Genomic DNA, 14,259 nt, shown 5'->3' with positions numbered 1-14,259 from the left:
TTGGAAGAAATTACTAACCTGCACACTTTTTTCTGTACCTCTGGCACCCTTTTGCCTATTTGGAGGTAGGTACTAGAATGCAGGCCTAGACAGGGATTCCAAACAGGCCCTGGCATTTCAAGTACACAGAGGCCCAAATAGACCCCCACCAACCCAATAAATAGTGACTATCTATGCAGCAGCCCCTCTGGCATTTGCCAGAATCCAAAGATTGCTAGTCCGGGCCTGCTTAAATGGGCCAGCAGAAGTGTGTAATGAAGAGGTGTGTGTTGGGTATCTTATGTAGGCACAATGGACAAGTAGAAGGGCTAGAGCAGCATTTGTGTGAGGATAAAGATATCAGGGGAATGAGGTTGCTCCTTGTGTGGAACAGTGACACTATAATCTAGTTTGTTAGCATATTCAATATTCAAAGCCCCTGTGACACCTGCACATCACTTTTATATGCTGCCATAAATAGTTTGTGTTAGATTAGGTAATGAGTGGAGCAAAGTCCACGTTTTATAAGCTGCAGAGTAGGCCTTGCTATGTAGAGTGGAAACAATAAACCTTTTCTCCTGCCTAGAAAGTGAAGTCATTTGTCTAAAATAATGACCCATGCAATCTAAATTAATGTTCAGCCTCTTTTTAGAGTTTAACATGTGGTCATTCCATACTTCAGTTTGTCATAAAGATAAGTTAATGTGTACTTAAAAGTGCTGCTAAGCATAATTATATCATAATCTAAACCCTAACAGAAAGAGAATCCCAACTGAGTCAGCCAACACGGTTTGATATTCAAAAGACACATTAGACAATAAAAATTGTAGAAATGTTGTATTAATATGAAATGTGTATGTGTGAATGAGTATTAGCAAAATAATTTCTCTATCTGTTAAAATTCACACAACATTGTGTTTATGGTTTATGATGGGGTTCTGGCTCAGCTTTAATGCTGGAAATCTTCTGATACATGGACAAACTAGCGAGTCCGTCGAGGATGACACACCAGCTGAGTTTTGATACAGACAAATCCATGATCTCTGCAACTCCATAATGACAGCAGACTAGTAAAGATTGCTGAATAGTATTTTGGTCATAAAACTGTACATATTTTATCTCCATTAAACAAAATAGTTTCTTTCATTTAATTGTAAAACCAAATGCTAATTGATTTGATCCTACATGCCCAAACTAGGTAGCGCTAATTTAACCAATTTTGACCATATAATTCCAAACATTCTGAAACTGTCTGTACATCGAATATAGCGGTCATTTATGACTAAAACCAGTTTTAGTCACACAAATTTGGTGGCTTTGTTGCTTGAGTTTTTTCTATTCAGTACTCTGCACTGAGGCCTTCATTGAACCTCATGTTCTGAATTTTGTGCAAGTGCTTGTATTACCTAAGGGGAACACTGTTACTACCACCTTGACGGTGATGGTAGCTCCAGGGTTCCCACGCATCCTGCACCAATAGATGCAGTGCTTTTGCACCTAAAAAATCTTGCACAAATAAAAAATTTTCTTGCAGTTGTTAGTCACATCTCCCTCTTGTGACCTCAGTTCTACTGGAATTATAGAAAATGTTCCATTGTGGGAAAAACACATGGTGACTTGTGCCTGAAATTGCACTTTGGACATTGCACTTGCAGTAAATGGATATACCCTTTTATTAGTAGTATGCTCATAGCAGTATGGCTATACCTGTGATTGGTCACATACTGTAGGGGGGTATAGCTACCTTGACCTTATAATGGGCAGTAGTGTTGTATTTAGAATAAAGTAGTTTTACTCCTGTACTTTTCACATAGACACCATTGCTATTCTGTTTTATAAATAAAAAGTAGAGTTAATTGGCAGCAGATGAGCACAGCCCTAGATGTTTGGAAAATATTCTGTAGCCTCTTCAACAGAACATAAAGGAATTTTTAGTTAATAGGAGGTGATTTACTATATTAAGGAAATTTATGGTTCACTTAAGTTTTAAACAAGGAGCATTTGGATCTTCTCCTCTTGTTTCTATCATTTGTCCAACTGTCTTGCAAAAAAACAACTCTATGTTAATGGGTGTCCTATTTATTGCATACACCTTGAATGAAACATTGGTATCATGTTCATAACTTGAAGCTAGTTCCCAGTATTATATTCTCAGCACTGTCTATGTGCATAAGAATTAATTGTTGAGTACATGACCTTACACATATGGAATGGTTAATGATGTAACAATACTAGTCTGGTATGCAGGTAAGAGCTCACTTCTTTGCTCTTTTAACGCACCTTCCCTAAATCCCTAATCCGGGACTCGAGTGGTTTTGTGTGTGATGCTTGGGTTAACGAAATATTACCTAAAGAGCAAAGGCCCTGGTACTAGGTTGTCTGTATTGTTGTTACTGACTGCTTGCTGATTGGCTGAGCTCTGTCCCTGTCAGGAACTCCCAGCTATTAGAAATTCTGAAGTGTGATGAAATGCTATTTAAACTGAACCAGAGCCAGTTTAAAAGATATAATAAAAATACAGATAAGTTAATAAGACATGAATATAATTGGAATAATATGTTTTGGTGCCCTGCAGTCAGTGTTCTCTGCTGGAGCCAGATGGATATATGCCACCTGAAGAACTAACTATGGAACCCTCTAGATGGGGCATATGATGGTTACCACTGAAAGTCTTATTTCTCATGCAACACCTTTGCCCCGTTCTGAATATAAAATCAACTGACGACTTACTTCACCGCTATAATTTAAGCCAAAAGCTGTGAGCCAATCTGCATCTTAAACTTTCCTTTTGCAAGAACATACCTCTCCTGCCACCAAATAACACCAACGCAGCACTTAAACAGAGATAGCAGCAAATGGGATTAAGCCAGGGATCTTGCCCCTAAAGGTGGCCATACACGTAGCAATTCTGATCTTTCGTGCGCTCATTGGTCACATGATATTGATGCGTGTATGGCCGGCTTTAGTCATAATAGATGGAGACCCTGTGCTTTTTCAGAGATTACTGCACTCCTGCATGACTATGACTGCATTGATAAGCAGTTTGAGATGATGCTGTAGTACTTGATGACTGCTGGCTCCACTAGGCTGTTCCAAGTCTGCCTGTGAAAGGACTCACAGAACACTATTTAACTTTGTAACCTTTAAAAAGCCACAAAATCTTCACATGTCACTTACCAGGCTGTACTGCCTTCTGGCATCAGATATTGCAAAGGTCCCCAACATCAACCCTTCAACATAAGCAAACTTGTGTACATGGGTCTTATAGTCCTTTCTGCTTATGTTACTCTTCTAGAGGTGTTAGAAGGAGCACCTTCCTTGTCCCTGGTGGTGACCTGGGTAAGTTGCTGCAAGCATGACTGAATTCATATTTAAAAGAGACATTGTTTGAATTAGACTTCTTTTTATAATATAATTTTGTTCCAAATCAATCTACAGTAGATATGGACAGTCTATAAAATGTGTCATTTATAGACAGCAAATGTCCTAAGCGCTCAATAAACCCATTAACAACTGTTTACTGAACACAGACATGTAGTGCTCACTGCATCTTTCATTGGAGTGGCCCTTTGCACATTTGGAAGTGACTATGCCAGTTTACAGTCTGTTACCATTGTTCAGATGGTATTCAAGGTATAAAAGTATTACCCTGGCCAGCCGTGTCTGTAATTTTACAGAATTTACTTCAGCAGCTGTATCACAGTATCATGCTATCGAATTCTTTTCATTCCTTTTTTGTTGAATATCAGCTTATTAGTTACAAAAAAAAGTCAGCTGTATATGTCTCTGCATGTCAGTATCCAAGGTGTACAGGCTTGGGAACCAATGACAAGTCCCAAGCATAGCTGCTGATCTCTTCCGGCCCCCATATCCATGATCTTTACCTTGTTCTCCAAAGCAGGCTTCAGTTATTTGTAGTTTTTGTTGGTTTCCTCCGCTAAAACCAAGAAATAGGTGTGTGGCGAGTACTGTGACCAGAAAAGGAAAGTCAACTTTTTGCAAAAGGAACTTATTCCCTTATTTATATGGTGCCACTGGGCAAATTTGCCTTTGGACAGTAACCCATAGCAATGATTGGCATTTTTCAGCCAGCTGCTGGTAGAACAAAGAATGCAATAAATTGATGGGTTACTGCAGATGAGCAATTTGCCAAGTGTTAATAAATGACCCCCATAATTTCTCTGGTCTTTCCATAAGAAATCTTGCTTTGTTACCATCTTATATAGCACTGCTTACTAATTATTCAGGCACCATGTTCATGCCCTATATTGTTTACAGCCTTAGGGGGTTGTGTAATAAATGGCACTATGTTTGCCCAGGTGCAGTAAACAATAGCAACCAATCAGCAGGTAGAGCTTACTGGTCACCTGTTTAGGTCTCTCTAAGTCAGTCTAGTGACATAACCACTTGGCATGTATATCTCCTTTGTTCGGTTTGTTTGTGACTGTATTTCATTTCTTAACGCAGTCTGGTGATGTATGTATTAAACAACACTGGGTCTAAAACATGCCATTTATATCTCTCTTTTCTAATGTGCTTTCCGAGAATGTTGTGCTCTGTGTATAAGGTAAGAATGATGTGGCTTCCACTGGTGGCCCAATTCACTTGAGCTTTGGTGTTGGTTGTGTTCTTTAGAAACATTATAATGTGTGTTTAGAAGCAAAACTCCATTTGCTCCAGCCATAGTATTGTGTTGTTACTGTTCTATCATCCAGTATCTGCTGTCACTGTTGAAATTCCACAATCTATCCATATCTGTATCTAAATAAATTTGATTTTATATGTCAAGAAGAGCTATGTTCAAGCAGGCCGCATTTCTCACAGTGACAGTGAGCAGTAATATATTTTCCAGTACTAATATTATGTTGGTCTCCTGGGAAGTAATTCATACTTAAAACTGTCCAGGTGACACAAAAGAATCTGTGAGAGATTGGTTCACATATTATTAGAAAAACAGAGAAGTGGTTGAATGTTAGATCTTTATGGGGCATGAAATATATCTACATTGATTCTATTTCTCAACATGAATAAGATATTGTATCTGTAATATGGTAGCTATAAGCACTGTTCTTGTGACAAATGCCTTTATATGAGTTGTCTTTTGCAAGCTAAGAATGTCTTTTTCCCTCTCTTGATGCATTTAAATGCCTTCCAAGGCATTTTAATGGCCGCAGTCTACCTATGGGCTCTATAGACTGATTATAATGTTCATATAATATAGCCCTTGCATACACAATATTTCCAAAAGTATCCAGACACGTGCCTTACCAATATCTTATTGCATATGACTGTGGCAGTGATGTTGGGCGATCAGGCCTGGCTCACCGTCTATTGTCCAGTTTGATCCACATGTTCAGTTGTAAAGTCAGGGCACTGTGCAGAACAGTCAGGTTCTTCCACTTCCATCCTAGTAAACCCTGTCTGCTAAAACCTTGCTTTGTGGATTGGGCATGGAATTATCAAGAATGTTGTACACTGTGGGACAAGGAAAGGCCAATTCACGGGGGGTGGCAACATTTTAAACCTTAGGAAAGCAGTTGTTAGGTAAATTAAATCACATCAGTTGTACATGCCCCGGACCTACAGCTTAAGGAGAATACAACAATCAATTCTTGCAAAATTTAGGCTGGCACAAACTGGACCCCAGTGAGTAGTTGCAGCATAACTATTTATTAAAAAAAGTTCCATTACATAGTGCAAAAAATAACCTTACACTTGTCGTGTCTCTATGGGGGAACTTAGTAATTGGCCTATTTTTTTCCCCAGGACATCACTCCTTTTTAAAAACAAAACAAAAAAAAAAAAAAAACCGCACCACACAGTATTCCCAGGGATCTTCTGCATAGGCTTGGGCATATGCCATATAGTAAATGTTTCCATTGTAGGATACAGTGTATGTGCGAGAGATTCTTGGGAATTAGAAGTAAGATGATCGCACACAGCTTCCTTAGCAAGAACCCTGGACCAGTGCATTATTTTCTGTAAAGGACCCCTGGCCTGGGGAAAAGCCTTATTATTTAATTCATGGGAGGGTAGCTAACATTATGGTACCCCTGCCACCCCCTCATGCGTTAACGTTTACTTGGATTTTTTGGGTTTCACTGGAACCAGGGGCCCTAGCTTAAAGCATGGTAAACCTCCATAGACCATTATTCCTCCTGCACCAAACTTTTTATTAGGCGTTATGCATTTATCTGCCAAGCACAAGCTCATCCATAAAACTGCTATATGTAGAATGAAATTCAGAGAATGCATTTGCACTGCTTTAGAGTCCAGTGGTGGAAAATTTTACATTGGGCTCTGTGTTAGGTTGTTAGGTTTGTGTGCTGCTGCTCGCCCCATGCGCCATACAATAACCTTGTCTTGATGTTTCTTGCATACACGAGATGGAACTCCACAGTGAGGACATCATTTAAACTGAGTGTCTGCATACATTTGCATTCTTATAATATGGCAAATAGAACTGGACTTCTCAGTATATTTAACCATAACATCTTTCAGTACCTATGTAGAACACAGTAAAAATCGGTGTTTATTGTATTTACTTGGTATATACAGGTATAGGACCCATTATCCAGAATGCTCGGGACCAAGGGTATTCCGGATAGGGGGTCTTTCCGTAATTTGGATCTCCATACCTTAAGTCTACTAAAAAATCAATAAAAAATTAATTAAACCCAACAGGATTGTTTTGCATCCAATAAGGATTATTTATATCTTAATTGGGATCAGTTGCAATATACTGTTTTACTACTACAGAGAAAAAGGTAATCAGTTTTAAAATTCTGAATTATTTGATTAAAATGGAGTCTATGGGAGACAGGCTTTCTGGATAACAGGTTTCCGGATAAGAGATCCCATACCTGTACCATGTGCCGGTTAGTTTAGGTATCTGTTATACTTTTAGGGTGCAGATACTACTCATTTATATATTTGTTTAATTCTAGTACTTTGGGTATTATTTCTTTATTCCTGATTTACATGTCCAGGTTAACCATTTTGTTTCTTATGATTGGTACAGATGGCCAATAGTTGCATCAGGCTTTTCCAGCAACTACTGAAAAATTAAAAGGGGAACAATTACTATTACTTATGAAATCAATTTTTACTAAAAAAGTAGTGGATGATTAATAATTATTTTTCTCATAGGTTTTATGATTTTTCTCTAATAGTTTTTGCACTTTTTATGAATTGTTTCTGCTGTGAGCAGTAGTGAACTGCTGGCTCCTGCTGGAATCGTGCATTGGTTACAGCCAGGAACAAAAGTTGGCTTAATGAACTCAAATTAATTATTAAATATATATTGCAACTATGAGAGAAAAATTCTGAAAACTATTTGGGAAATTGATGTATGAAACAAACCACTACAGCCATTACCGTCTTTTTATTTAGGAATGCATTTGTAATGTCCAACAGGTTCAACCTGCATAAGTGAATTTATTTATTCTATCCGTATTGTAATGAGTAGACTTTGCAGTGAAAGATGGAGATTTAATTGTAAGATGGAGAAAGATGAGAGCTTCTTCTCTATGTGGCAGTGTTATAATCAGACATCAGTATTTCAAGCCGAGCTCACAGTTCACTTTCTCCCTTGTCTTTCATAATACACTGACTTTTTAGAGACAGTATAAATGTCGACACGGAAGCAAACATTTATTTTTCCCTTTGCTATTCAATTCACAGTTGATCAAAGCATGTTCAAGAACTCCAATGCAACTCAAGTGCCAAAGCTACAGCAGAGTCATTCTCTCACGCAACTAACACGACTCGCCGGCAGCACTAGCTCGGAACCTTCAGGGGTCAGTATTCTCGCAGGCAGCACGCAGCACCTGAAGAACCTAGGTAAGGCAGTTGGAGCCAAGGTGAATGACTTCCTTCGGAGGAAAGATAATGAAAAAGGAGACATTGGAGTAACGGAAGTCAACAAGACGGTGGCTGCAGAATGGTCCAGCAGTGACAGAACATGCAGTGGGAACCTTGAAGAGGGACAAATGTGAGTGGAAAGAATTATAGTAGATTTTCTTACTACCCTTAATGATTTATTTGCAGTATATTAATAAATTGTGTTTGTTTTTAATATTTCAGGTCCAAGAATCTAGAAAGTTTTCCTAGGCTTGATCCTCCTCCAGCGTCTGTGAAAAAGCGAATTCCTCGTGCTCTGAAAACCACCCAAGACATGATGATCTCACCCAACCCTATACTAAGCAGCCCAGAGAAGCCTTTGCCTGCCACTGCCGAAGTGCCTAAGGAGACATTCAGTGAAGCACGTGCTGAAAAGGAGAAACCACTACTGACCAACCACCAGCAAGAAACATTAATCAATGGAAAAGGAGATGGTGAGATTGTGGACCAGACAGAGAGTGTAAAGGGAAATCATTTAGAGGAAACGCTCTCAATACCTGACCTCATACACAAGGAAAAGTCCGAAATAAGTCTCAAAGTCATTTCCTCCAACCATATAGAAACCATGAGCATCAAGAGCAGTATCAGCCAAGTTGAGCTGCTGGAAGAGGAATATAATAATGTGGATTTGGGTTTATGGCCAAGAAACGCCACCTTAGATACAGACAGTCCACACCCAGACCTCCTCTCCTTTGACTAGCGTTTAGGGTGGATGTTGGAACCACAATCCATTATTTGGTTGTACAGTACTTAGTTTAGTTACTGTATCTATGTGTACACTCATCAATGGCGAGTCGTAATAATGGCTGTTCCCATGATGCCTGCCTTACAGTTAACCTACAATATATAATACAAACACATTGGTATAAAGAATTGTGCAATCATCTCTTAAGTGCCTGCATTACATACTTTGTAAATATAGTATATTCAGCTATGCAATTTCTTTATTCCACCAGGAGACTGGGGGCCCCTATAAAGCCTTCAGACCTCCAGCTGTGTTAAATCTCCCATCATCCTTAGCTAGTGGGAGCTGTAATGGATCACAACTGGAAGACCTTAGTTTTAATATCCATGTGTTTATTAAGCATTTCAGGGTTTTTAGGTAAAGCCAGTTTTTGAGAAACCTTTTCTGACATTTTTGCTTTTTTGGAAGCACGGGCCTCTCAATGAACCAGAATTTTTTATATGTGTATTAGTATGTTTGCTATCTGTTTAGTGCTGCGGAAGTGCTATAGAATGAAAGTGAAAAAAGGCATCTCATTTCAAATATACTGTAGGATGAAAATATTCATTGTTCATTTAGTTATTGTTCATTTAGTTATTGTTCATTTAAATTACTCTTTTGTGTAGAAAGTTTCAGTGGGCCAGTGCCTTAATGTTCTAGCAAATACAAATGCCACTGTTAAGTATTGCTAAGCACAAGTAGTAGGATTTGTCTTTCAAGGGTAGATATTCCTGCTGCTTCATGTTAAAGGTTTGTTTAATTCAGGATTCACAAAAGGGCTGTATTCATATTTAAACATATTTGTTATACATTTTTATATCTTTTATTTTCTATGAGAATTTCATAGGAATTTTAATGTGATGGTCAGTATGACTCCATGCAAAGAAATGGTTTGAGCTGCGCAGGTTTCTGGTGCAGGTTGGCTACGATTGGCTGGCTGACTGAGTTAGTGTGTGTGTCTGAAACTGGCCATTACTTTGCACTGGTCACGTTTTAGCCTTCTTTGCTACTTCCATGGCTAGAATTTTGACCAATTCCCCTTACCGGCAAGTAGGTTGTTTCAGTGGATCAGCAATGTCACATCATAAAAATAAAGGCCATTAGGTCTGGACTGAGATTAAAAATCAGCCCTAGCATTTAAAGCACAATACACAGCACAATACACAGTGACTGTCTATGGCATTTTACAGCAGCCCCTTTGGCATTTGGCAGAATACACAGATTGCCAGTACGGGTCTAAAGGCCATAAGGCATAATGATTTATGTAAAACAGGGGGTGCATATAACCTAATGTAAGTATGATGTATGTGTGGAAGTAAGAGGAAACCTTATATAAGGCAATAAGGCAAGGGTGGGACAGTAGGCAGCGTGCCTAGACCAAGTTAGTTGCACATGACATACCAAAAGAGGCCAGTGTACAGATAGCAAGCTGAAGACCTGTACAAATAAAGGAATATTAAACTGGATGTTGCAGATGATGCCATAATCTTGCCTTCTCTATACTTACCCAAGCACCAGAATGTCACAGTTTTCCTGGAAGTGCCTTGCAGTTTATGCAAAGACATTCTCATCTACAGTCCTTTGCAAAGTGCTCGTTTCTCATGATAAAGGCCAGTGTTCCTTTCAATTCCAGCACTATGCCTATGTGGCCTAATACTCTGTCTGGGGTATCTCTTAGCTTGACTCATGTACTCAGTCTGTGTTCGACTAATGCTGCTCATGACTGCCATCTGTGGGATACAAGCGGATTTGAAAACACTGCTCTGACCTTCTATGCACAAACTAGAATGCTGTACAAAAGCTGAACAGCAAATTGGTTTTGACTAGGAAAAAGACAATGTGGAAAATCAACATTTCCCAGATCAAAAGTATGGAATGATGCTTGTTATTAGACTGAGATGCATAGACTGCCACACCCCAACCTGCAGTATCTTTTCTACTATTGCCTCCCCATATTTTTCCAGATTTTTTATCACTGTCTGCATCATGCTACCAGTTACTCTTAGGCTAAGAGTTTTTTCCACAATTTTAAAAGGGCACGTGGCAGTGGAAAAGTGGCCAAATGTGCATTGTCAGGCAGTGGTAGAAGAAATGGCAGCAAATTTGCTTAGCATTCTTTTTTTTTTTTTACTAAGTTGCCAAAAGCTGGAGCAGGTGACCAACATAATGCAGCCTTTATTAATGCGTGGGAAATGTGAATAAAGGCCTAATATTTTGAGTGATTAGTGAATTACAGGAGAGGCAATATATACCTGGGTACAAATGTTGGACACATAAGAATTGGTCTTTTTAGGCTTCGATGAAGCAAATATCAACAGGGCCCATTTAAAAAAAGGTACTCCGCTCCAAGAGGGTAAAGCATTGCTAAACTATTTAGGGACCCACACGATACAATGGCTGCTTTATTTTAATCTTCATCCTGTATTGTGGTCCCAGACCTGTAAACATTCTGAGGCCTGAGACATCCAGTGAGGTTCTGTTAGAGAAAGGCTGATACAAAACACTTCATATTGAAGAACTGAAGTCCAGGCTGGCTTTGCTGTTGTTACCTTTTGTCACTTTATGTTGCGGTGCCTTGGATAGTAACCTGTCAGCTGGATAGGGCAGGCTGCTGTCCTGGACTGGGTAATCACATTGGCAGGGCCATGTGAAAAGACTTGTTTTTGTATGGGAAAACTGTCAGGCATTGAAGGTTAATATATATATATGTAAAATTATATTTTGTTTCGTAAAGATACATACTGTAATGGCATTTATCTACTGATTCAGACCCATAAAATTTAGGGAGACTATATTTTCTATTTATATTTTATAGCAGAGTTGTACTGTACTTTTGTAATCTTTCGTACATAAACTGCACAATAAAACATCTATATAATTATAATGTTTTGTCTCATTTATATAGTGTTAGAAATTCATTAAATTCCTTCTTATTGCGGTCATAAAATAGAGCATTCATATTTACTGCACCTTATGAACTGGCCTGGGAAGCAGTAGCCTAGGGGAGTTGCTTGATGAAATTCATATGCTTAACAGGGGACCTCTACCCAAACTCATCTTAAAAAATATGCAGGCTTTTCATGATTTTTAATGTAATGTTTGGAACAGTTACCTAAGCCTGACCCCCTGTTCTCCTGCTGATCTAACTTACTACTTTTAGTTGACTGTCCTCAGCCTGCATCCTTCCAAATCCCACAATTCCCTGGACACGTGATGTCAATAAGGAGAGAGATCACAGTGCAATGCATTGTGGGTCATGTAGTTTCTGCATGCTGTCTGTAAGCTGCGGAGAAGTTGTTACAATTTGTAACATTAATGTTTTGGTCCATCCTTCCCTGCCAGGATTTCAGGATGATGCAGAAAGAGAACTGTTTTACAGCTGGATTTCAGCATATAAAATTGTAACTTATTCAAGGAACAGATTATAGTAATATAGTATAGTATAATAATTTATTATAGTAAATTTTGTATTCTTGAGGGGCAGGCTGGGAAGACACATGGGTGTTCCAATCCCCTGACTTGCGCATCATTCAGAAGTGCAAGTTAGGGTGCAGCTGTGCGCAGTCTGCAATGGGACCCTGTCCTTCACCCCACTCTGGATTTGTGATTGTGACAAAGGTGCAATAAAGGGCATGCTTCTGTGCCACATGTATATGAGGCCTAATGTCATTTGTCACACATCTTTAGTACAGTTTCATTACAGCCGCACAAAATGGAAAAGTGAAACAAAATCCAGTAAATTAAAAATCCATGCTTTATATCCAGGTATGATTCTGTTTCTAATGGTGGAAAGGAGACTTCTAGGCCAGTGTTTTGTGTCCAGCTTAATTGGGTAAGCCCTTTCTGGCATCCAGCAGTAAGACAGGGGAGTGTTGTTCATCATTTTGGAAACAAGACATTAAGCTGGTCACCTTAGGCTACTGGCACCGGAGATTTGTCACCTGCTTTTACATCTGAGCTACCACAGGCAACAAATCTCTCCAAAATGCTTCCCCATCAGTGGAAAAACATATGTGGTACTTAATTTCCTAAAAAATGGTGTGCCATTAGCACTAGCAGTAAGCTCCAGGCTATCAAATTAACCTACCCAAAAGGTAACGAAGCATTATCCTAGAACAGTGCTGTCCAACTTCTGTTGTACCGAGGGCTGGAATTTTTCCGACCTACGTGGTGGAGGGCCGATAATGGAAGCCAGTTTTGACCACTCCCCTTTTTGAAACCGCACCCACTTGAAACCACACCCATGTTATCACATGACCATAACCCATATTAATGGTTGTAGTACAGCAAAAACCTGCCATACTCTGCATGCCCTACCCTGCCTGTGTGTGCCATACTCTGCCTTTCCTACCCTGCCTGTGTGCCATACTTGGCTGGTTTGTGCCATACTTGGCCTGTGTGTGCCATACTCTGCCTTCCCTACCCTGCCTGTGTGTGCCATACTCTGCCTTCCCTACCCTGCCTGTGTGTGCCATACTCTGCCTTCCCTACCCTGCCTGTGTGTGCCATACTCTGCCTTCCCTACCCTGCCTGTGTGTGCCATACTCTGCCTTCCCTACCTTGCCTGCGTGTGCCATACTTTCACTGTGTTTGCCATTCTTGGTTGGTTTGTGCCATACTCTGCCTGTGTGTGCCATACTCTGCCTTCCCTACCCTGCCTGTGTGTGCCATACTCTGCCTTCCCTACCCTGCCTGTGTGTGCCATACTCTGCCTTCCCTACCCTGCCTGTGTGTGCCATACTCTGCTTGCCCTATGATGCCTGTGTGTGTATGGCACACACAGGCAGCCTACAGTGACACAATGCTGGCACAATAACTATATAACTATATATTAAAAAACTTTTTAATTGCAGTACCACCTCATTATATGTTCTTTTTGTAGTGTGCATGGATTATTTGTGGGTTTCTACTGCTCCTGAGGTGTGAACAGGGGAACAATATGGGTGATTACAGCCTGAGCCTGAGGTGTGAACACTGCAGGGGGTGAACAATGCAGAGATTAAAAGGTGTGAACAACACAGGGGATTACATATTTAAACAATACAGGGGGATTACAGCCTGAATCTGAGGTGAGAACCATGCAGGGGGCCAGTTAATCACAGTACTGATACCATTTAAAGCTTACACAAGAGTAAGCCATCAAAGCAGCCAGACAGGTGGGGGGCCACACAGAGGGGGGTCGCGGGCCGCCAGTTGGACAGCACTGTCCTAGAATATCATGGTTTTTCCCAGAGCTGGATATGACATTTCATATATCTTTTTTTTGCCAAGTAATGCTGTGTACATCTTGTGAAAACTTGCTACATCTCACTCATATAAAAGATAACCATGTTCCAGAGTGTGGGCACCCCTGGTCAAATGAAGTTTTGACACCACTTCTCCTGTAGGGAATGCAAATGTGACATATTGCAGCAAGTTTTAAATAGCACCAGGGTAGGGCAGCTTCTGAGACCGCATTTTTCCAACAGCCCAACATACCTTTGAGGACTGTTTCCAAAGACTTAGAGGCAGATTTATCAAAATGTGAGTTTAGAGCTTAATACATAAAAACTCACCCATGTTCTATTCGTTCCTGTGGGGTTTTTAAAAGTGTATTTATCAAGTGGTGGGTTCTAACTTTCACATATTAATAAACATGCTTACAAAAATCTGAT

General features: G+C 39.8%; 1 protein-coding gene across 1 annotated transcript in view; it reads left to right on the top strand.

Annotated features, from left to right (window-relative positions):
• nos1ap (nitric oxide synthase 1 adaptor protein) overlaps window positions 1-11,489 on the top strand; it is a 48,591-nt gene extending 37,102 nt beyond the window's left edge. Inside the window, 2 exon segments of the mRNA NM_001079247.1 lie at window positions 7,663-7,972; window positions 8,065-11,489. Of these exon segments, the coding sequence (NP_001072715.1) occupies window positions 7,663-7,972; window positions 8,065-8,581 (827 nt within the window). The 3' untranslated portion in view covers window positions 8,582-11,489.
• Window positions 11,490-14,259: the final 2,770 nt, after the last annotated feature.

The sequence above is a fragment of the Xenopus tropicalis genome, chromosome 4 (assembly GCF_000004195.4).
Source record: "Xenopus tropicalis strain Nigerian chromosome 4, UCB_Xtro_10.0, whole genome shotgun sequence".
NCBI classification, from domain to species: domain Eukaryota; kingdom Metazoa; phylum Chordata; class Amphibia; order Anura; family Pipidae; genus Xenopus; species Xenopus tropicalis.
This window is presented reverse-complemented; position numbering and strand designations above follow the sequence as displayed.